The sequence below is a fragment of the Myotis nattereri genome (assembly GCF_964212035.1).
Source record: "Myotis nattereri genome assembly, chromosome: 20".
Taxonomy (NCBI): Eukaryota; Metazoa; Chordata; class Mammalia; order Chiroptera; family Vespertilionidae; genus Myotis; species Myotis nattereri.
The window spans coordinates 13,246,729-13,271,687 of NC_138096.1; the positions used below are offsets into that span (position 1 = coordinate 13,246,729).

General features: G+C 42.9%; 1 protein-coding gene across 1 annotated transcript in view; it reads left to right on the forward strand.

Moving 5' to 3' along the window:
- Positions 1 to 24,959, forward strand: part of LOC308535580 (cation channel sperm-associated auxiliary subunit epsilon-like) — a gene marked incomplete at its 5' end in the record, with an annotated part of 85,217 nt that overhangs the window by 53,717 nt on the left and 6,541 nt on the right. Inside the window, 2 exons of the mRNA XM_081114522.1 lie at positions 9,302 to 9,401; positions 12,429 to 12,515. Coding sequence (XP_080970648.1) covers positions 9,302 to 9,401; positions 12,429 to 12,515 — 187 coding nt within the window. The remainder of the gene's footprint in view (positions 1 to 9,301; positions 9,402 to 12,428; positions 12,516 to 24,959) is intronic.

A 24,959-nucleotide genomic window follows, 5' to 3' on the forward strand; every position in this document is an offset into this window, starting at 1 on the left:
CACAGGGGTGGCTCTCAACCCATCCTCTGTGCCCATGCCTTGACCCTCCCACTGTGGCCCTCTGTCCCCTCTCTTCCCGCAGAACCTGGTCTGGCCCCCCATCCCATGCACTGTTGGTGCCGGCCCACTTGCACCCACTGATGACACAGAGCGATTGGGGCCAGCACCAGCAGTGAGTGTGAGTGGGGCTGGCGCCATCAACGGGTGTGAGCAGTGACTCCGGCACCAGCTGTGGGTGTGAGCGGTGGCTCCAATGCCAGCAGCGGGTGGGAGTGGGGCCAACGCCAGCAGCAGCAAAGAATTTTCAGTAACCACCAGAGGCTCGCTGCAATGACAGTGACCAGTGCCCCGCCTTGGTCTGGCACCCCTGCTCACCGGCTCCATCATTCCACCCTGGCCAACACCCTCCATGTTCTGCTCACGCCCCCTGGTGGTCAGTGCACGTCACGGTGACAGGTTGTTCTGTTGTTCTGGTTGTTCTTCCATTCAGTCTATTTGCATATTAGCCTTTTATTATATAGGAATGGGCCTCATCCCCCAGGGCTAAGCTATTTTAATGTTCTCTCTCAGGGAAGTGCACTCTTCAGCTCACTTCATCGTTATTAAATGACTACGCTGCACTAATTACTGTGCTAGGCACTGGGAATTCAAAGGTACATAAAACAGGATTGCTGCACTCAAGGGCTCAAGATTCTGATGAGTTAGAGAAACACATGAGCTGATAAGCTAAGTGGAATGATAGAAAGAAATAGTGTGGGTGGTTGGAAACTCAAAAGGAAAGTATCCAGCCTAGCTATGGAAGGAAGGGGGGCTCTGGGGAATGTTGTCAGAAAGCATGCACTTGAGCTGAGCCACTGAGTCTTAAAGGATAATGAACATTTAGCTGAAGGCAGGGGAGGAAGAAGAGAGGTGAGGAAGGTAATCAATTCCACTGGGGAAGCCTTTCCAGCAAAAGTGAAATTGGAGGAAGGAAATGTATAGTTCAGGTAGAGTCATGTTGGTGGGGCTCACAGGGAGAAATGAAGTGTCAGAAGAAGAGGCTGAGCAACGAGCCAGGTGGACTCGACATCATGGAGGTCTTCCCCTCCATTCTTCCCATAGAGCACTCTGACCCAACATGTGCTCCAGCTAGTCCTCTCTGGGAAAAGTGCGGAAGATGAATTTCAAGGAAACAAGTCCGATGAAGTTCAGGTAGTAAGACGGTATAACCAAATTACTGACATAGCAACAAGAAGAGGAATCATTTATGAGAAAATTAGCGATTATAATAGGCAGGGCTTGCTTTGGCCAGTGTGGCTCACTTGGTTGGGCATCATCCCATGCACTGAAAGGTTCCTGGTTCAATTCCTGGTTAGGGCACATGCCCGAGTTGTGGGCTTGATCCCCAGAAGGGGGCATGCAGGAGGCAGCTGATCAATGTTTCACTCTCACATCAATGTTTCTCTCTCTCTCCCTCTCCTTTCCTCTCTCTCTCTAACAGTCAATAAAAAATCTTAAAGATAGATAGATGATAGACAGGTAGATGATAGATAGATGATAGATAGATGATAGATAGATAGATACATAGATAGATAATGGATAGATAGATCTAAGGCAGGGCATGATAAGTGATAGATGTGAATAGTAAGGGAAAGAAAATGAGGAAGATGAATGAGTCAGGGGTGACACAATCAGAAGAGATCTTCCACAAACTTCCATCACCATATCCATTCATCTCCGCGCCTCTGCATCCATGAACTCTGTCTTCCTATCAGCATAGGTTAACTATATGCATAGCTAAGGTTTGTCTCTCCATTTGTGAACTGTGTGTATCCCCACCCCTTTCCTAAGTAAGAGCATTGCTCCAGAAATTGTCCCCTCTTTCTCCTGCATCATCAACTTTACCCTCTGGTTCACCATATAAAGATGCAGTTCTTTCCCTCAACAAAAACAAAAACCTGCTCTTGACCCCACCACCCCTTTAGCCACTATACTCACTGTCATCAATTCTTCTGTTCTCTCCCAGATCCCTGTCAGTCAGACTCTTACCCCCAGCACCTCATTGGCCCTGCTTGCCAGGGTGACCAATGGCCTCCACATTGCTAAACCCAAGGCTCGGTTCCCTGGTCTAACCTTACTTTATCTCATTAACAAGAATGGCACATTTGATCATTCCCTCCTACTTGAAATCTTTTCTTCCGTTAGCTTCCAGGACATTGGATTCTCCTGCTTTTCCTGCTACCTCACTGGCAGCTACTCCTTAATTTCATAGTTTCTTCCATCCCTCCCGCCATGACCTCTTAATATTGAAATGCCCAAGGCTCAGAGCTTTCTTTTTTTTTAATCCTCACCCGAGGATATTTTTCCATTGGTTTTTAGAGAGTGAAAGGGAGAGGGAAAAACAGAGAGAAATATCAATGTGAAAAAAACACATTGATTGGTTGCCTCCTGCACCAGCCCCAACCAGGTCCCTGGACCAGGGAGGAGCCTTCAACTGATGTACGTGCCCTTGACTGGAATCAAACCCAGGACCCTTTGGTCCACAGGCTGATGCTCTATCCACTGACCCTACTGGCTAGGCTCAAAGCTTTCTTTTCTTTCTCTATCTCAACTTGTTCTTTTTTTGTAGTCTCATCCAGTTTCATGGACCTGAATGTCTCAATATACCGATAAACCCCCCAAAACTCTATCTCCAGTCTGACTATTTCCCCTTGCATTAATCAAATATGGCCCGATTATGCTGCAGTAACAAAGAAATTCTAGCATCTCATTGTTTCACTCTTTTCATGTTATAGTCTGACATGTATCATAGCTACATATCTGGTTATGGCTTCCTATGTTACCACTATGGAAAAAAAGAAGAGGGGAGGATTGCATTAGATGTCTTAAAGGGCCAGTCTAGCCATGGTTTACACCACTTCCACACACATCCTGTCAGTTATCTGGAACCTAATGCCATGGCCCCAGTCTAACCCCAAGGAGGGCTAGAAAATGTAAACAGCCACAAGGATATTCGGTGAGCACTAACAGTTTCTGCAAATTCCTGAATTCCAGGCCCATAAACCAGCAGTTCTCAACCTGTGGGTCGCCACCCCTTTGGCGGTCTAATGACTCTTTCATAGGGGTCACCTAAGACCATCCTGCATATCAAATATTTACATTATGATTCATAACAGTAGCAACGTTACAGTTATAAAGTAGAAATGAAAATAATTTTATGATTGGGTCACAACATGAGGAACTGTATTTAAAGGGCCAGAAGGTTGAGAACCACTGCCTTAGATGTTGAACAGATATATCATTTTTCCACTTAGATAGTGAATAGAGCTTTCAAACTTACCCTGTCCAAAAGTGAACTCCTGATCTTTCCCTCAAAACCCACTCCATCAATAATAGCCTTCCTCATTTCAATTGATAGCAACTCCATTCTCCTGGTATCATTTCTCCTCTCCTCTAGCCATAAATTCAATGCAGTTGCAATACATATCCCTTCAGGGTTGTCAGCAGAAAGTGACCAGCAGATCCTAAAAGTTATACAGAAAACAATGGGCCAAAAACCATCAGACAAATATCTTCCAGAATTGAATTTCAAGAAATAGCAAAGTAATTCTTATTTGACATACACTCTGTCCAATAGGAATTACCTGTGCTCTTAACAAAAATGTAATACATAATTGTGTAGATGAACTGGAAAGCAAAACCACATGATCCTTGAAAAAAGGGAAGATTTCTAAGTGAGATTGTTCTCTGAGGTCACCCACAAGTACGGGGCAGGGTACAAGAGAACAGGGTTTTGACAGGAAGTGGCAGTCCTACTGGGTTTAAGAGACAGACATTGAAGTCTGGGACTGCAAAAACTGCTGTAAATTTAGATTTTAAAAATATCAGAAAGGACAGTCACATAGAAGGGAGAAACAGAAATATGGAAAACTCTTTCCTCAAATTCTTTACTAACTCTTAAACTGTGTTTGTACCAGGAGAGGATGCAGACATTTCAACAGCTAGCTGATGCTGAGAGAGAAAGTTTGGCGTGTAAGTCCCACCACCTTACTTAGAGGGTACTGGAGAACACCTGATGGATTCCATTGAAACCAAAAGGGTGACCTCTGATAAGTAAGCTAAAGACAAAATGCCATGCCCTACGACTTAAGGGCAAAACTAAACATTTTTAAAGCCCTACAAATCCTAAAATTAAGCCTTAACAAGGTCAGGGAGAGCCTATCATTACTTATCTGCCTTCCAGAACAAGGAAAAAAACCCTTTAGAGCAGTGGTTCTCAACCTTCCTAATGCCACGACCCTTTAATACAGTTCCTCATGTTATGGTGACCCCCAATTTCATTGTTACAAATTGCACATAATGAAAGCATAGTGATTAATCATAAAAACAATATGTAATTAAGATGTGTTTCCCGATGGTCTTAGGCGACCCCTGTGAAAGAGTCGTTCGACCCCCCAAAGGTTGAGAACTGCTGCTTTAGAGGAAAATAACAAAACCTAGAGTCTCAACAATGTATAATAATAAATGTTTTGTACAAAATAAAAAATTACTAGACATTGAAAGCAGAAAAATGACCCATCCTATATAATAAAGAAATAATACGCAAATTGACCGTAATGCCCCTCGGACAAGATGGCCACCCCCATGTGGGCACAAGATGGCCGGCAGGGGAGGGCAGTTAGGAGTGATTGGGCCAGCAGGGGAGCAGATAGGCATCAATCAAGCTGGCAGGGGAGTGGTTAGGGGGTGATAAGGCTGACAGGCAGGCGAGAGGGATGTCTGACTGCCCGTTTAGGCTTGATACCACAGGGATCCAAGATGGGAGAGGGTGCAGGCTGGGCTGAGGGACACCCCCCTCCCCACAGTGCACGAATTTCATGCACTGAGCCTCTAGCAATCAATAAAAGGTGCCAAAAGTAACAGACTACAGATGGCCCAGACTCTGGCTGGCAATAGCATAAAAGGACTTTAATATAGCAAATAAAAATATATTTGAAGATTCTCAGGAAAAGTGTAGAAAATGGGTAAACTGGTGGGGAAATCTCAGCAGGGAAATTCTAAATATTTTAAAAAATGGAATGCTAAAATGTAAAAATACAGCATCAGAAATTTAAAAATAACATTAATAGGATGGTTTAATGGCAATTGAGTAAAGCAGACAATAGGATTAGTGAAATTTTCCAAACTGTGCCACAGTGGAAGCACATTTTCTAGAGGTAACTTACTTGTATCTTTGCTACCAGGGATCGCTTCACAAAGCTTGTTGCCTCCAGTTCTCTTAGAATAACCAACCCAATATTATAGGCTAACCATAGACGGACAGAACAATAGGCTCAGTATCCAGTTCAGCTGAATTATAGCAATAAATACCTGATAACAGAGTATTCAATTAGGTACTTATGGGGGGCAAATTTGGGTGCTTATTAATGAAGCTTTGAGAAGCAGGCAGATGGGTAGACCCTGGGAAATTAGCCTGTAGTCAAGGACACCAGAATACCTTACCTTTATAGAGAATGGCTCAGAAACAAGGTTGGGCAGAATTTTACAGATAAAAGGACAACAGATTCACCATCAAACACTAGTAAGAATGAAGCAAGTCCTGGGAGGATGGTCCAGCTGGCAACGCAAGTCATCCCAGCTGCCTTTTTGCTTTCTCAACCTTCATGACAATCCCTCCCAAACTAAAATGTGGGGCCACAGAATCCACTCTGCTCTACTCTGAGGCAGGAAGTTCAGGAACAGGCATTATGGGTATTTTAGGGGCACTCGGGATTTGTTTTCATCAGATACTAGAGGCCCGGTGCACAAAATTTGTGCACAGGTAGGGTCCTTAGGCCTGGCCAGTGATCAAGGCTGATCAGGGCCTTCCTTCATTCTGTGCCCCTCTGCCTGGTGATCATCACATGTCATAACAAGCGATCGAACTCACGGTCTCCTGGTTGAACTCCTGAGGGGACAATTTGCATATTTGGCTATTATAGAGAGAGATGGAAGACACATAGACAGACATGACTGTTGTGAAGGAAGACACTTATTCTAAACACTGATCCCCAAAACAGGAGGCACAGCAGGTCATATAGGGCCACAAGGGAAGCACCAGGGTCGTCAGGAGCAGAGGGAGTGAGGGGAAGCTGGGGTGAGAGCCTTTCCAGCATTTTCTGTGGGAAGGACTGGATAAGGAGGGTAAAGCAGGCTTAGGATTGTCTGATTTAAAAGATGTGAGCAGGCTTTGGGCCTAAGAGCTGCCCCTAGTTGTCTGACACATGGTTCTGGGTGATTAGAGCAGTTGGATAGTGGCTCAGAGTATGAGTACCCAGGACGGAGGTGGTTGGGGTGGCGGCCCCGGATTGGTTGAGTTGCATAGGAAAGTCATGCTCAAAGGCCAAATTATTTGCTATCTCTACAAGTTAATTCATCCTGGGAGGGTCAGTCTCTCCAGGGTCACAAGGCCCAGGATTGGAATCGTGTGTCTGCAGGGTCAGCAGAGAGGGGTCTCCTCCCCAAAAGTGGAAGTAGCAGAAGGAAGTCGCAATTGTAAGGCAGTTAGCTGCCAATGAGTGCCATTTCTAAATTTCCCAGATTTAATTAATACTGTATCTTCTATCAGTGAACATTAATGAGAATAAGCCATGCTTACTTAGGCAAGTATTTTTGCCCCAAAATCTCGATGAAATAAATAAAATATTACCTAAGATCATTAAAAAAAATATATATATATATATATGTATATATATATTAAATTGATTGGGATGATATTGGTCAACAGGAACATACAGATTTCAGATGTGGGTTTCTGTGTTACGTGATCTGTATATTGCATGGGGTGCCCACCACCCAAAGTCAAATCTTCTCCAGTCACCAAATATTAGGACTCCCAAACCCAGAAGGTCGGGGTCGTGCAATTTATCCTATGGCCACTAGATGGCAATGGAGCGTATTGGTTTTTGTGAGTGTCAAAAGATGCCAGCTCAGAGTTCAAGATCTTTTTCATTGAAATAAAACATATGGCCTTTGCAACTAGTCTTAGTCATTCAAAAACTCTGAGCGCTTACAGAAGATGCGATCAAACATGCCGCACCTTCGGAAGTTCCTTGAGTTAGAGCTTTACTGAAACCTGACCCAAATCTCTGAAACTGGGTGCAAAATTGTGTACATTCCCACACATGTGTTAGTTCTCTATAACTTCCCTCCCGCTCCAAGAACTAAGTCAGGGTCTGCTACCCATTACTCACACCTGAGCTCCTCTCTTTATAATTTCTAAGAAAAATTCAGATGAAAATGTAACAGCTTCTCAGATACCACTTTCTGACACTTAAACTTTCTCTGCCCAGTTTGTGAGAAAGGGCCAAGAACTGCTTTTTATAAACAGGAGTGGGTGGTAGCAATTTGTAGCTGGCCTGGGAAGCCAGATAGAATAACTGCAAAGTCTGGCAGAGACCTGGGTGGTGAATAAGGAGACGCCAGCAAGGATCCGACATTTTTTATGAATAGACACAGAGATGGGACCCAGGAAATACATCAGACACTGAGGCATCCTGCCTGAGCCCAGGGTCCTAAGTGAAATGTCCATCCCAGGAGTGTGGGGGACAATTCCATTTAGAAAAACAAGCAATAGCTGACGGAGGAGGAAGACCCTTAGCCATTTTTAAATCAGTCACAAGCTCTGGTTAGCAAAAGTATGCCTTTATCAGTATCTGAACTTTAGCTTTGGTCTCAAGTCCCTATTTTTAAATAAATATAATTTTTAAATTGAATTCAGAGAGGAAGGGGGAGGGAGAGAGAGATAGAAACATCAATGATGAGAGGGAGTCATTGACTGGCTGCCTCTTGCATGCTCCCTACTGGGGATCAAGCCTGCAACCCCAGCATGTGCCCTGACCCAGAATCAAACCTTGACCTCCTGACTTGTAGATCAACACTCAACCACTGAGCCATGCCAGCTGGGGGGGAAGTCCTTATTTCTTTAATGACATCAGGAAAAAATAATCTTACTAATTTGAAGTAACATCTCTTTTAAAACTCACTGAGTTTGGGGTAAATACTCTAATCCAGCCGTGGGCAAACTACGGCCCGCAGGCCGGATCCGGCCCGTTTGAAATGAATAAAACTAAAAAAAAAAAAAGACCGTACCCTTTTATGTCATGATGTTTACTTTGAGTTTATATTAGTTCACACAAACACTCCATCCATGCTTTTGTTCTGGCCCTCCGGTCCAGTTTAAGAACCCATTGTGGCCCTCGCGTCAAAAAGTTTGCCCACCCCTGGACTAATCTCAATGGGGCGTATGTCTCAGGTGCCTGTGTCAGGGAGTGGGCAGCTTGTCCATGTTGGACCACGTGCTGGCGCCTGCTGCTGGCAGGAGTCCTCACGTGTCCCTGAGCATACGTTGTGCATGACCATCGCTCCCGGAGCTTCTGATGACTCCTGCTTCTCAGCCCACCTCAGTTCTCCTGAGGGCAGCTAACCCTCTGACACCCAGTGTCACCTACAGCCACCTCCTCTAGGGAGACCTGCAGCATCTCCATCCTCATCGTGGTCATTCTGTGGGTTAATTCCCTGGTACACACTGGGCCACACCGGATATTCGTTGATTAAATGACACCAGGGGATCTTGCTCTACCCTCCCTCCCTCCATCACTCACTTCCATCTTTCTCCCTGCTGCCAGCCTGCTGGCAGGGCCCTGGCCACCCTCGCCTTATTAATACATGGTGCCTGTTAAGCAAAGAGAAGTTATGGCTCCAAATGTTAAAAAAAAAAAATCTGCTTCGCTACTATCTGGTGTATTCTGAGAGCTGAAGAAAACCCATACAGCAGGTACGGTGATGCTTTCACAGATAGGAACGTGGAGGCTTTGAGAGCTGAAGGAACTTCCCCAGGTCACAAAGCTGTTCAGGGATAAGGACAGGATTTAAACCTAAGCCCATCCAAGTCAAAAACCGGAGCTCTTAATCCCTCTATTGCAGTGGTCGGCAAACTGCGGCTCGCGAGCCACCTGCGGCTCTTTGACCCCTTGAGCGTGGCTCTTCCACAAAATACCACATGCGGGCATGCATGTACAGTGCGATTGAAACTTCATGGCCCATGCGCAGAAGTCGGTATTTTGTGGAAGAGCCACACTAAAGGGGCCAAAGAGCTACATGTGGCTCATGAGCCGCAGTTTGCCCACCATGGCTCTATTCCACCGGAAAATGAAACCAGCCACTGAAAATTAACTTATGAAGAAGTCATTGTCATGTAAAACAGGCTTAAAGGGGTCAGAAGAAATAAAATAATGTTTCTAGTAGGATGACGCAACTATGTTTTGTGTTTGCTGTTTTTCAGATACAATGAGAATGGCTTTATCAAAGATGTTGACGCAAATTTCATCGTGTGGGAAATCCACGGCAGGGATGACTACACCTATAACCTCACTATGCAGAAGGTACGCCATCCTAGAGTTAAATAGAAGTTGGCATGCAATTAGACATGTCTTTCTATTTTAAATCTACTAGTATATATAAATTATCTAAGGAAAATAAAACCAGTCCACTGAGGGTAGGAAAAAAACACAAGTATAATCTCGATAGCCTATGACTGATAAAATTAACTTATGGAAAAGAAGTCATTGTTATATAAAACAGACTTACAGGGGTTAGGAAAAAATAAAGTAATATTTATAGTAGCATGATGCAATTCTAGATCAATACTTCCTTTTCTCTCCACACTGCATTTCATGTTGGAGAATTGACGAGCCTGCCTCTGGCTTCCAGGCATTGATCACATTTGGTTTTTTTAAGTTCACCTTTGGAGAATGATAGCAAACCAATTTCTTATTTTGAAAACTGGAAAACACAGAGAAAGAAACAAATAATCATCCTACCCTCCTCAAATACACTGTACCAGTGGGTTACCAAAGAGTAGATGAGGGGAAGCATCTCTTCTCTTATAAGTATACTAGAGCCCCGGTGCACAAAAATTTGTGCACTAGTGGGGAGAGGGGGTCCCTCAGCCCGGCCTGTGCCCTCTCACAGTCTGGAACCCCTCAGGGGATGACCACCTGCTGGCTTAGGCCCGCTCCCCAGGGGATTGGGCCTAAGATGGCAATCAGACATCCCTCTGGCTGCCCGGCAGCCCTTGGCGGATGTCCACTTGCCAGCAGGAAGCAGGCCTAAGCTGCAGTCGGACATCCTTAGCGCTGCTGAGGATGCAGGAGAGGCTCCCACCGCCACTGCTGTACTGGCAGCCATCAGCCTGGCTTGTGGCTGAGCAGAGCTCCTCCCATGTGAGAGCGCCCTGACCACCAGAGGGCTGCTCCTGCATTGAGGGTCTGCCCCCTGGTGGTCAGTGTGTGTCATAGTGACCAGTCATTCCCAGTCTTTCTGCTGTTAGGGTCAGTTTCCATATTACCCTTTTACTCTATAGGATAGAGGCCTGGTGCATGGGTGGGGGCCAGCTGGTTTGCCCTGAAGGGTGTCCCAGATCAGGGTGGGGGTCCCGCTTGGGTGCCTGGCCAGCCTGGATGATGGGCTGATGGCTGTTTGCAGCTGATCACACCCCCTTCAGGGTGGGGGTCCCCACTGGGGTGCCTGGCCAGTCTGGGTGAGGGGCTGAGGGCCGTTTTCAGTCTGGCGGGTGACTGAAGCTCCCAACCTCTCCTTATTTTCCTTTTAATTTTTTTTATTCTGGGATTTATTTACCTTCTATAGCTGTCGCTGGAACTGAGAGCCAGCTTTAGCTCTGAGGCTCAGGTCCAGCTCTGAGACCTTGGCTGCTGAAAGCAGGTATCTGGGTTTGATTCGCTTCTATAATTGAAACACTGTTGCAGCTCCAGCTCTGAGGCCTGGCTGGCTGAAAGCTGGTTTCTGGGGTTTGTTTAGCTTCTATAATTGCAACATTGTTTCTTAGAGTGCAGCTCAGAGGCTGGCAGCGGCAGGCGGGGAACCTTGGCTTCCTCCATCACTGGAGCAAGCAAGCCTCCTGTTTGCTTCAGCTGCGTGGCTGCTGGCCGCCATCTTGGTTGGCAGTTAATTTGCATATCGCCCTGATTAGCCAATGGGAAGGAGGTCAGAGGTATGGTTAATTACCATGTTTGTATATTATTAGATAGGATTACAGTTCACACATGAAAAAAAGACAGAAGTAGAATATCACCATTTTACAACCCAAACAATAGAGGTTGTTATAAATAAATTTATCTCAACCAATTTGACAATGGACAAATGAATAAAATGGACAAATGCCTTGATAAACATGATTTAACAAAGCTTCTTGTATTCCAAGAAAATAAAATAGAAATCTCTAATCCAACTTACTTTGTGAATCCAAGAGAACCTTAAAACAAAACAGAATTATGAGACAATCTCACCCATGACCAATGATACAAAACACCAAAACAAACTAGTAACAGAACTCATCAATATATTAAAAATATTATATCCTGCCTGGCTGGTGTGACTCAATTGGTTGGGCATCATCCCATGCACCAAAAGGTTGCCAGTTTAATTCCTGGTCAGGGCACATGCCTAGGTTTCGGATTTGATCCCCAGTAGGGGTCGTGCAGGAAGCAGCTAATTGATGTTTTGCTCTTTCTCTCTAAAAAAGAAAAAGAAAAAGAAAAATCAATAAATGGACCAAGTTTTGTTCATTTCACATAGAAGAGTTGGAAATCAAAGTAATCCACTATATTACTGGAATGAAGAAAATTATAATAGTTGATGAAATGTTATTTGACTACAAAATTATCATCCATATATAACATTATTTTTCTTTACCTATTTTATTTTTTTATTGCTTTTCAGAGAGGAAGGGAGAGGAGAGAGAGAGAGGAACATCAATGATGAGAGAGAATCACTGATCAGCTGCCTCCTACATGCCCCACACTGGGATCGAGCTGGCAACCTGGTCATGTGCCCTGACTGGGAATCGAACCTGGGACCCTTCAGTCCGCAGGGTGACCCTCTAGCCACTGAGCCAAAGTGGCTAGGCCTAACATTATTTTTAAAATAAATCTTAGAAAATTATAAATGGATGGTAACTTCCTTAATCTAATAAAATATAGATTTAAAAACCCTATAGAAAACATCATACTTAAGGTGAAAATTTGAAAACCTAAAATCAGGAATGAAATAAGAGTGCCAATTACCACTACTTCAGCACAATATTGTTCCTGATCTTTGTAAAGCGGCAAACTATAAACAATAAAACTATATAAAAAGTAAAAGAATTGGAAAGGAAAAACTGAAACTGTCATATTCACAGGTAACATAACTGTTCATGTGAAACAGCTCAAATTTAATGAAGAAGTTCTCTCCGTACAAGGTCAATATACAGAAGTCTATTGTTTCTCTGTGTATCAGCAAACATTTAAATAATTTAACATTTTTTAAATATACTTTTCAATGGCATTAAAATATATGAGGTACTTATGAATAAATTGATATACTATACATACATATATATATCATGACAGAGTGGTTGTTTAAATGAGGCCCAGACGTGGAATTCAATGATCACGCGTAACAAGAACCTCTCATTAGACGAAGTTTGGGGACCTGAGGTAAGTAAAATTTTACTTTGCTAACTGCTTTATTTATTTATTTATTTTCATATCATTTTATTTCTTTCAGAGAGAGGAAGGGAGAGGGAGAGGGAGAGAGAGATAGAAACATCAATGATGAGAGAGAATCACTGATTGGCTGCCTCCTGTGTGCCCTACACTCGGGATGGAGCCTGCCAGGTATGTGCCCTGGCCGGGAATTGAACCTTGACCTCCTGGTTCATAGTTCGACCCTCAAACACTGAGCCACACCGGCCAGGAAGAAGAATATTTCTTAATGCCAATTATCAACCCTAGACTGTTTTTAATTTTTTGCAATTGAATTTTCTTAAATTGAAATTAATGTATGTTATTTGGAGAATCAGATCATATCTTATGAATAAAAAGTGACAGAGAAGGTACCTCAGCCTATAAAATGTTCATCCTAAAATCACAATGTTACTTTGCTTCTGCATCAGAATCTATGCATGTCAAGACAAAGATACATACAAATGATGTGTATTGTCCTCTGTATTCCAAACATTCCACTCTCCATCCACTATTCCCTCACTTTCCAGCAACATAACTCTAGACCAAGCATGTCAAACTCGTGGCCCACGGGCCGCATGAAGCCCACAGTGAATATTTCTGTGGCCCAGCCAATATAGTGGTATGTAAGAAACGTTTTAATAAAAATTTCATAACTTAATTTTTACAATATCCTGTTATACATCATTATTAATAACAAGCTACAATGTTCACTAATGACTGATTACAATAATCGTGTTGCCTTCATTTCCCTTACGCTCCTTACACGCAGGCGCACCTTTTCTCTCCAATAATACTAGCAGCGAATATCTTAGCAGCCGATGGCCACGTCATTAGTCTTGTACTGACTGACTTGTTTGGTGTGAGCAAGAAGAAATATTTCACTTTCAGAGAACAAGAAAAATAGGTTTATTTGCATTACGCTTATTAATTTATGCAGTTATTCAGTGTCTGGTAAGTTAATGTTCAAGAAAAAATATTAATTTTTATTAAAATGTTCTATTATTTTATGTTAACGATGGCTCATTTATTTCGGCCCTTTGTACTCAGTATGTCTCCTTTGAAATAAACCTATGTTTCTATGGAAATAGAAGCATTTGTTTTTTTACAGCCCACAGACACTTAAACCTTGTTTATTTGGCCCGTGTTGGCCTTTGAGTTTGACATGCTTGCTCTAGAAGCTTGGCTCTAACAACACTTTAAACCATCCTTCAACCCCAGCCTAACCTTCAATCTAGTGATCTTACGACCCTCACCACACTCCCAGGTTATCTTCCCCTCTTTATCCAGCTATAATTCCATGGCCAACAATTATATCACTATTAATAGGTACCCTCAATTCCTTTGCCCCTCTTACTCCTTCATATTTGTGTGACTAAATCACAACCCTGGTTAAATTCAACTATCCACCTTAGCAGCTGACTGTGGTCAGAGAAAAACATACTCATGCTGACTTGTTTCATTTTCATGTCATGACTGAAAAGGTCCCATCACACTGCCCAAAAATATAACTGTATTTCTCTAGTTTGTTCGCTCTCCCCGTCTCATAAGTAGCTAGTGTATACTCTCTCCTCTCTCCTAAAATCTCCAACACCTCTTCACCCATCCTCCTCCTTACCTAATGAACTTGCTTCCAACTACACCAAAGTAATTATGGTGCTTGTTAAATCTGGCGTTAGATCCCGTATTTAAAGAAGCACATCTTTTAAATTATAATGTAATACCTTATTGTTTTTAACATTTTATCGGCTATAATTCTTTATAACTAGTTTCCCTTGTAGACACAATTTTAAAAACATTATTCTAAGAAGGCATCCTTGGTAATCCATAGATTTTATCAGACTGACAAAAGGACCCACATAAAAAACTCGTACACACACAAAATAAGTGTAGGAAACCCTGATCTAGAGGCAAAAAGAAGAGAACTAAATGTTGGGTCATTCAACTATTTAGAGACGGGGGAATGAGGAGGTCAAAGGAGATGAGAGAGAAAAATCCAAGAAGCAGGAGGAAAGCCAGGTGAGCGTGGTTTTCCAGACAGACAACATGTAAAGCAAGTCTTACAGGAGGGAGGGATCCACTGTGTCAAGTCCACACTAAGACGGGTCAACTATGGTGAGCATTGAAACTGATCATGTACTTTATTTATTTTAATTTTGTTTTGTTGCTTAAAGTATTACAAAGTGTATTACATATGTCCCCCCCCCTTGACATTCCCCCGACCTCCTCTACCCCCCAATGTCTTATGTCCATTGGTTATGCTTATATGCATGCATACAGGTCCTTGGGTTGATCTCTTACCACCCCCTTCCAATCCCCCGACCCTCCTTAGCCTTCCCGCTGTAGTTTGACAGTCGGTTTGATGCTGCTCTGCCTCTGTATCTATTTTTGTTCATTAGTTTATAATAGTCTTTATTATCCATAAATGAGTGAGATCACGTGGTATTTTTCTTTCATTGACTGGCTTATTTCACTTAGCATAATGCTCTCCAGTTCCATCCATGCTGTTGCAAATGGTAAGAATTCCTTCTTTTTTACAGCAGCGTAGTATTCCATTGTGTGTACCACGGTTTTCAAATCCATCATCTGCTGATGGGCACTTAGGCTGTTTCCAGATCTTCGCTATGGTAAATTATGCTGCTATGAACATAGGGATGCATATATCCTTTCTGATTGGTGTTTCTGGTTTCTTGGGATCTATCTGTCCAATTTTCCCAACACCATTTACTGAAGAGACTGTCTTGACTCCATTGTATGTTCTTGCCTCCTTTGTCAAATATTAATTGAGCATATTAGTTCGGGTTGATTTCTGGATTCTCTATTCTATTCTAATGATCTATATGTCTGTTTTTGTGCCAGTATCAGGCAATTTGAGAACCGTGGCTTTGTAATACAGCTTGATATCAGGTATTGAGATCCCATCTTCTTTGTTCTTCTTTCTCAGGATCGCTGCAGCTATTGGGGATATTTTTTTATTCCAGATGAATTTTTGGAGAGTTCGTTCTAGGTCTGTGAAATATGCTGTTGGTATTTTAATGCGAAGTGCGTTGAATTTATAGATTGCTTTGGGTAGTATGGACATTTTAATGATGTTGATTCTACCAATCCACGAACATGGTATGTTTTTCCATCTATCTGTTTCCTCTATCTCTTTTTTCAATGTCCTGTAGTTTTCTGAGTGGAGGTCTTTTACCTCTTTAGTTAGGTTTATTCCTAGGTATCTTAATTTTTTTGGTGTGATGGTAAATGGGATTGTTTTTTTAGTCTCTGTTTCTGTAAGTTCACAATTGGTGTATAGAAATGCCACAGATTTCTTGGCATTGATTTTGTATCCTGCTACATTGCCGAATTCATTTATTAAGTCTAATAGTTTTTTGATGGAGTCTTTAGGGTTTTTTATGTACAATATCATGTCATCTGCGAATAAGGACAGTTTTACTTCTTCTTTTCCAATTTGGATGCCTTTTATTTCTTCTTCTTGTCTAATCACAATGGCTAATACTTCCAGTACTATGTTGAACAGGAGTGGGGAGAGTGGGCATCCCTGTCTTGTTCCTGTTCTTAAGGGAAATGGTTTTAGTTTTTGCCCATTGATTATGATGTTGGCTGTGGGTTTGTCATATATGGCTTTTATTATGTTGAGGTATGATCCTTCTATTCCCACCTTGCTGAGAGTTTTTATCAAAAATGGGTGTTGGATTTTGTCAAATGCTTTTTCTGCATCAATTGATATGACTGTGTGGGTTTTTTCTCTCAATTTGTTTATGTGATGTATCACGTTTATTGATTTGCGGATATTGTACCATCCTTGCATCCCTGGGATAAATCCTACTTGGTCATGGTGTATGATCTTTCTGATGTACTGCTGGATCCGATTTGCTAAGATTTTGTTGAGGATTTTGGCATCTATGTTCATGAGGGATATTGGCCTGTAATTCTCTTTCATTGTGTTGTCTTTACCTGGTTTTGCTATTAGGGTGATGCTGGCTTCATAGAATGAGCTTGGAAGTGTTCCTTCCTCTTGAATTTTTTGTAGTAGTCTGAGGAGGATAGGTTTTAGTTCTTCTTTGAATGTTTGGTAAAACTCCCCTGTGAAGCCGTCTGGTCCCAGGCTTTTGTTTGCTGGGAGCTTTTTGATGACTGCTTCAATTTCTTCCATAGTTATTGGCCTATTGAGATTTGTAGATTCTTCCTGATTGAGTTTTGGAAGTTTATATTTTTCTAGGAATATGTCCATTTCCTCCAGGTTGTGTAGTTTGTTGGAGTAGAGTTGCTCATAGTATTTTTTAATAATCATTTGTATTTCTGTGGGGTCTGTTGTTATTTCACCTCTATCATTTCTGATTTTGTTTATTTGGGTCCTCTCTTTCTGCTTCTTGGTGAGCCTGGCTAGAGGTTTGTCAATCTTGTTTATCCTTTCAGAGAACCAGCTCTTGGTTTCATTGATCTTATGTATTATTTTTTTGGTCTCTATGTCATATATTTCTACTCTGATCTTTTTTTTTTTTTTTTACAAATATATCGCAAATATTTATTGACAAATAATACTGAATGTCAACTGTAATTGAAAAACTAAAAAACATGTATTTACAGGAAAATGGAGTAAGGCTCTTCAGGCCAATGAAAAGGCACTTTTCTGTTAAAATAGATTATATATATGGGTGAAGTATATTCATTCAATACATGTCACAGGAGGCCAATAGGGAAAAAAGAACAAATACCCAAGTACCATTTTTCAATGTTCCTTTCCTTACAGAACAATTACAAAAATTACATAAAAGTTAAACCTACTTGCATATTAGTAAACCACTTCCATTCACCCATGGATGTAATAAATGTTTATTATCTGACTAAAAGGAAAAAAAAATACCTGTTAAACTTACAAACTCTGGCTTACAGTCTCTACAGAATTATATAATCTCTACTTGCAAAAGTAGAATTATGTACTACAGAGAATCACTTTGAGTATAAGTCAGTGTTAATGACAATAGATGTCTAAATGCTTATAGCATTTCTTTCATGTTGTGAATTTTTGGAAGTATAGGAATTAATTTGCACTGGGCTTACATATACTAGTTACAGCAATACGATTGCCTTCCAGTGCAGTTTACAAGCTCCTCTGAAAGTATTTGTTAAAAGTTTGTCTTCACTAGCATTATACAATACCTATTCAGTGTACATACTCACATGGCATTGTGGGGATATGAGGCTAAATGAAGGTTTCCCTACATCGTTTACATTCAATAGAATTCTCTCAACTTTGAGGTTTTTTTCATGGTCTTTTCAAGAAAAAGGGATGGCTGAAGGCTTTTGCACATTCTCTATATTTATATGCTCTCTCCATGTACGTTCTTACATGTCCAAGAAAGGCTCTCCCACACTCCTTATATTCGTAGACTTATTCTTGGGTATGATTTTGTAAAGAACTAGGGCAACCCAAGGCTTTTCTACAATGTTTATACTGACAAGGCCTCTCTTCAGTGTGAGTTCATTCATTCTATATAATACACTGGAAGAAATGAATGCTTTCTAACACTCCTGACATTTCTAGGGCCCATCCCCAATCTGGAGCATCCTATGTGATTGCACAGCTGAAAGATAAATAAGGTTCTCCCACATTCTTTACATTAACAGGGTTTATCTCTAGAGTGTGTTTTCAGATATTTATGTTAACTACTTGTCTACTCTGATCTTTATTATCTCCTTCCTTGTGCTCAATCTTGGCTTCTCTTGTTGTTCTATTTCTAATTCCTTGAGTTGTAGAGTTAGATGATTTACTACAATTTTTTTCTTGCTTTTTGAGGTAGGCCTGTAGAGCTATAAATTTCCCTCTCAGGACTGCTTTCATTGTGTCCCATAGGTTTTGGATTGTTGTGTTTTCATTGTCATTAGTTTCCAGGATGTTTTTAATTTCTTCTTTGATCTCATTGGTAACCCAATCAATATTTAATAACATGCTATTCAGCTTCCAAATGTTTGAGTGTTTTGGATTGTTTTTATTGTAGATTATTTCTAATATTATGCCATTGTGGTCTGAGAAGATGCTTGGTATGATTTGAATCTTCTTGAATTTGGGGCGACTTTGCTTGTGACCCAATATGTGGTCTATTTTTAAAATGTCCCATGTGCACTTGAGAAGAACGTATATTCTGCGGCTTTGAGGTGAAACGTTCTGAAGATGTCAATTAAGTCCATCTGATCTAGAGAGTCATTTAGGATTGCTGTTTCTTTGCTGATTTTTTGTTTAGAGGATTTATCCAGTGATGTCACTGGTCTATTAAAGTCCCCTACTATGATTGTATTGTTGTCGATCTCTCCCTTGATATCTTCCAGGAGTTTTTTTTATGTATTTGGGTGCTCCTACATTGGGTGCATGTATGTTTATCAGGGTTATATCCTCTTGTTGTATCAGTCCCTTTAGTACTATGAAGTGGCCTTCCTTATCTCTTATTATGGTCTTCACTTTGAGGTCTATTTTGTCCGATATAAGTATTGCTACCCCAGGTTTTTTTTCCTTTCCATTTGCCTGAAAGATATTTTTCCATCCCTTCACTTTCATTCTGTGTGAGTCTCTTCTTCTGAGGTGGTTCTCTTGTAGACAGCAAAGGTATGGGTCATGTTTTTTTATGCATTCAGCCATTCAATGTCTTTTGATTTGAGCATTTAGTCCATTTACATTTAAAGTTATTATCGACAAGTACTTGTTTGTAGCCATTTTTATTTTTTGTGCCTGTGTTCTTTCTTACCTTTTTATTTCTTTTTTTTTTTTACACCAGTCCCTTTAGCACTTCTTGCATTGCTGGTTTGGTAGTGATAAACTCCCTTAGCCTTTTTTTGTCTGTGAATAGCCTTATTTCCCCTTCAATTTTGAACGATAGCCTTGCTGGATAGAGTATTCTTGGATTCAGTCCCTTGCTTTACATCACTTTGTAAATTTTCTTCCATTATTTTCTGGCCTGATGTGTTTCTGTTGAGAAATCATTTGATAATCTAATGGGAGATCCCTTGTATGTAACTTTCTGTCTCTCTCTTGCAGCCTTTAAGATTCTCTCTTTGTCCTGAACATTTGCCATCATAATTATGATGTGTCTTGGTGTGGGTCTTTTCGGGTTCATCTTGTTTGGGACTCTCTGTGCTTGTATGACTTTTTTTCTTCCCCACATCAGGGAAGTTTTTGGACACTATTTCCTTGAATATGTTTTCTAAGACTTGTTCCTCTTTCTGTTGTTCTGGCACCCTTATTATTCGTATGTTGCTTCGTTTCATGTTTTCCCATAGCTCCCTTAGACTCTCCTCCTGTCTTTTAATTTTTTTCTCCAATTGCAGTTCAGTTTGGGTGTGTTTTGCTTCCCTGTCTTCTAATTCGCTAATTTGGTCCTCTGCTTCTCCTAGTCTACTTTTGAAACTTTCCATGTTGTTTTTTATTGCACCTATATCACTATTCATTTCTTCTTGATTCTTACATAAGTTGTTGATTTTTTCATCCATTTCTTCTTGATTCTTGCATAAGTTGTTGATTCTTTTCCTCCATCCGGTTTATGCACTCTAGGACCCTTATTCTGAATTCTTTTTCTGACCTATTGCATGCCTCTGTTTCACTTAGCCACTTTTCTGGTGATTCATCCTTTTCTTTCCTTTGGGGTTTTTTTCTGTCTACCCATTTTTGGTCTCCCCAACTGATCTAGATGTCGAGTCGTGCAGGGGCTGCTCCTTGGGTGGCAGTGGTTCCTCGGGCTGCAGTTGCCCCTCAAATGGTCGCAATAGTGGCTGCTCCTCAGTTGGCAGTGGCTCCGCTAGTGCGTGCTATTCGCAGAAGTGGTGTCTCCTATGGCTGCTTGCCCAGCTGCTGTTCCTTGGACAGGGGTGGGCTGATCACTAGGCTGCTGCTCTTCAGGTGGGGGCAGGCTGAGCGTGGCTGCTGCTCCTTGGATAGGAGCGGGCTGTTCACATGGCTTATGCTCCTCGGATGGCCGTGGACTGCTCACGTGGCTGCTGCTTCTTGGATCGGGGCTGGCTGCATGCTGCTGCTGTTCCTCAGATTGGGCAGGCTGTTCATGAGGCTACCACTCTTTGGACAGGGGCAGGCTGCTTACAGGTCTATTGCTCCTTATACAGGTGTGGGCTGCTTGCACAGCTGCTACACTTCAGATGGGAGATGGGCTGCTTGTGTGGCTGCTGCTCCTCAGGCGGGAGTGAGCTGCCCGTGCGGCTGCTGCTCCTCAAATGGGGGTGGGATGCTCACACAGCTGCTGCTCATCGGACAGGTGCAGACTGTATGTGGCTGCTGCTCCTTGGACCCATGTGGGCTGCGCAAGGCTGCCGCTCCTCAGATGTGGTCAGTCTATCTGTTCGTGTGGCTGCTACTCTTCAGACAGGGGTGAGCTGCTCAGGCGGCTGCAGCTCTTTGGGCCAGAGTGAGCTGCACCTGCAGCTGCTGCTCCTCATACGGGGGCTGTCTGCTCGTGTGGCTGCTGCTCCTCGGGCGAGGGGTGGGCTGCTTGCGTGGCTGCTTCTCTTTGGGTGGGAGCGAGGTGCACATGTGTCTGCTGCTCCTTGGATGGGAGCGGGCTGCTCACACAACTGCTGCTCCTCGGATTGGGCAGGCTGCTCATGCGGCTGCTACTGCTTGGACGAGGGCAGGATGCTTGCGCACCTGCTGCTCCTCGGACTGGTGCATGGTGCGGGCTGTGCGCAGCTGCTGCTCCTCGGATGGGGACAGGCTGCGCAGAGCTGCTGCTCCTCAGACGTTGGCAGACTGCTCGTGCGGCTGCTGCCCCTCGGGAGGGTCGGGCTGCTCGCATGGTTTTTGCCCCTTGGACGGGGGAGCGGGCCGCTCACACAGCTGCTGCTCCTTGTACAGGAACTGGCCACATGAGGCTGCTGCTTTTAGGCCTGGGGAAGGCTGCTCGCAGGGCTGATGCTCCTTGGACAGGAGCGTGCTGCTCACATGGTTGCAATGCACTGGACTCAAGCGTTGGGCTGGTCAGAGGGGAGCGTGCTTCAGAATTCACAGGAACCTGTGCCCAAGGGGGCTGGAGACTCGGTGACCGTGGAACCGCAGCCGAGGTAGCAGGTCCCTGGCAAGGGTGTCTGTAGAGTCCCAGGTGTTACCTAAGGGTACCCTTTCCAGGGGAACTCTGCCCTTCCCAGCTGCAAACTGTCTCACCAGCTGAGTCACCTTCGCCAATTCAGGATAGATGTTATTTGTTTCAGCTGCTCATTCTATTTTCTCCAGAACAAGCCTTGGGATGTGTCTGCCTATTCCTCCGCCATCTTGTCTTCTCCTCTGATCATGTACTTTAGCAGCATGGAGATAACTAGTAACCTTGAAGGATCCATTTAGGTGCAGTGTGAGAGACAAAAACTTACCGAAGTGGGTTTAATTAATGTGGAAACAATGAATTCAAAGCAGCGAGAATAGCCATCTCCGCTGAGGAGTTTTGAGGCAAAGGGGAGAATGACATAGTGTAGTAGCTAGAGAGCAAGAGGCGAAGAGAGGGTCTTATTTTTTTACTAAGACAAGACAAATAGCCTCGTGTTAAAGAAAATTTATGGTGCTTCCATTAACATCTCAAACTTAACATGTCCCAACTGAGCTCCTACTATCCATCCTACAAACATACCCCAGCGTCCTTCCCGCCGCGGTGAGTGGGAATCCCATCCTTGCAGCTTGATCAGGAAAGAAGCCTCTGAGCGTCATCTCACGCCCACATTTGGTCTCCAGGAAATCTGTTGGCTCTTCCTTCAAAGTATATTCTGAATTGGTCATCCTCACCACCCCAATTGCCACCACCCTGCTCCTCCATCACCAACCATCTGGGTTAGAACAGCAGAATCCCTGCTGGTCTCCGTGCCTCAGCCTTGCCCATCACGAATCTTGTCACAACACAGCAGCTAGTGTTCCTTCCAAAACATAAACAAGAACATGTCACTCTTCTGCTCAAAACCATGAAATGGTTCCCATCTCAGTTACAGCAAAGCCTTCATTATTTGCTATGCCCCTCCCCTATGACTAGAAAGCTTCCTCTTCCAGGTCTTTACTTAAAAATCAACTAGTCAAAAAAAACAAACAAACCATATATATGTGTATGTCAAGTGGTCAAGCCCAGCCAGTGTGTTTCAGTGTCTGAGCGTCGATCTGTGAGCCAGGAGGTCACAGTTTGATTCTGTCAGGGCACAGGTCCAGGTTGCGGGCTCCATCCCAGTGTTCAGGAGGCAGCCGATCAATGATTCTCTCTCTTCATTGATGTTTTGGGGGGTTTTGTTGTTGTTGTTGTTGTTAATATATGTTTATTGATTTCAGAGAGGAAGGGAGAGGGAGAGAGAGATAGAAACACCAATGATGAGAGAGAATCATGGATCAGCTGCCTCCTGCACACCCCACACTGGGATGGAGCCCACAACCCCGGCATGTGTCCTTGACCGAAATCGAACCTGGGACCTTCAGTCTGCAGGCCGACTCTCTATCCACTGAGCCAAACCAGTTTGGGCTCATCATTGATGTTTTTATCTTTCTCTCCCTCTCTCTTCCTCTCTGTAATCAATAAAAATACATTTTAAAAGAAATCAACTAGTCAATGAAGACTTCCTGTCCACTCTATAGAAAAAGTTAACCATCACCCCATGACAGTCCATATCTTCCTTCCCAATTTCCTTTAATGTCATTAGCATTTGTCACTCATTGACACATTGGGTATGTAGTCTGCTTATTTATCCCATTTATCGTCTGGCTCCCCAACTGTAATATAAGCTGCATAAGCGAACAAAATTGTGTGTGTTTTGTTCACTGCTGTATCCCCACCATCTACCCATTATGAGTGCTCAATAAATATCTGTGGAACTAATTAATAAAGTATAGCCATCTACCTTTTTATAGAGTATTAATTCCACTATTAAGAGAGCATAAGGAAGCCCTGACCGGTTTGGCTCAGTGGATAGAGAGTCGGCCTGAAGACTGAAGGGTCCCAGGTTTGATTCCAGTCAAGGGCATGTACCTTGGTTGCGGGCACATCCCCAGTAGGGAGTGTGCAGGAGGCAGCTGATCAATGTTTCTCTCTCATCGATGTTTCTAACTCTCTATCCCTCTCCCTTCCTCTCTGTAAAAAAATCAATAAAATATATATTTTTTTAAAGCATAAGGAATTTAACTAGTCATGGAGTCAGTTAAAAAAGAAACTTGCCCTATGACTTTTGTTGAAGGGCCTGGGGTTGAGGATAGGTGTGACATTCTGTTTGCCCAAATCTCACACAGGGCACCCAAATGTTCTAGGATTTTGCCAAAATAACACATGACTTGTGTCATGTAATTAACAGGTGGCCTGTTAATTAAAGTCCTGGAGCGTGCCCCAGTCAGTATGCTACAGTGCAGTGTTTCTCAGATGTTAATGCACATCAGAATCACCTAGGGCAGTGGTCGGCAAACTGTGGCTCGCAAGCCACATGCGGCTCTTTGGCCCCTTGAGTGTGGCTCTTCCACAAAATACCACATGTGGGTGTACACGTACAGTGCGATTGAAACTTCGTGGCCCATGCGCAGAAGTCAGTTTTCAGAAAGGAGATAGACGAAACAAGACGAGTGTGGATGGGAGAGTTGGAAGGGGTCGACCTCAGCGAATGTACCTCAATCAGATTGAGGACGTTTTTTAGCAAAGGCAAGCTTAGGAGTACCCTAATTAAGTTAATAACAATGTACCTACCTATATAGTTTAAGTTTAAAAAATTTGGCTCGCAAAAGAAATTTCAATCATTGTACTGTTGACATTTGGCTCTGTTGACTAATGAGTTTGCCGACCACAGCTAGAACAGGTCTCTGGACCCTACCTCCAAAGTTACTGGTTCAACAGATCTGGGGAGGGACCTCAAAATCTGCAGTTCTAACAAGTTCACAGGTGATGCTGCTACTGCTGATCTAGGGACCACATTTTAGAACCAGTGAAATAGTGGCTTACATTCAAGAAAGGTTTGGAGTGCCCACACCAGGCCCTAAATACTCACTCCTACTGTATGGAGACACAAAGCTCTGCACCAGAAGGGTGCATTCAGTCTGGAGTCTGAGTATAATGGAACGCAGGTACCTGCAAAGACTAGTTATGTCTGGGTGAGCAAAGCTACCCTTCCTGAGGGTATATTATCTGAACATGGCCACCAGTGGCGCTCTTTCCCTGAAACATATATTTGGAGTGAAATAGCATTCCAGTTCCTGGAGCCATGCTGATTGCTGCATAGTCCTGACTCTACAGGATGAATAGCCTGCATAAAAGATCTGGGTGGTAACTCTAGAGATGTAAATTCTCAGAAGAAAAACTGAAGGACTCAAAAGGAAAACTGCCATTTTCACAGGTTCTGCCAAGTTAATGTTAGAGCTTGAGAAGGAAAGGGAGAAATGGTACTGAATTATTGGCTACACACATACAACTC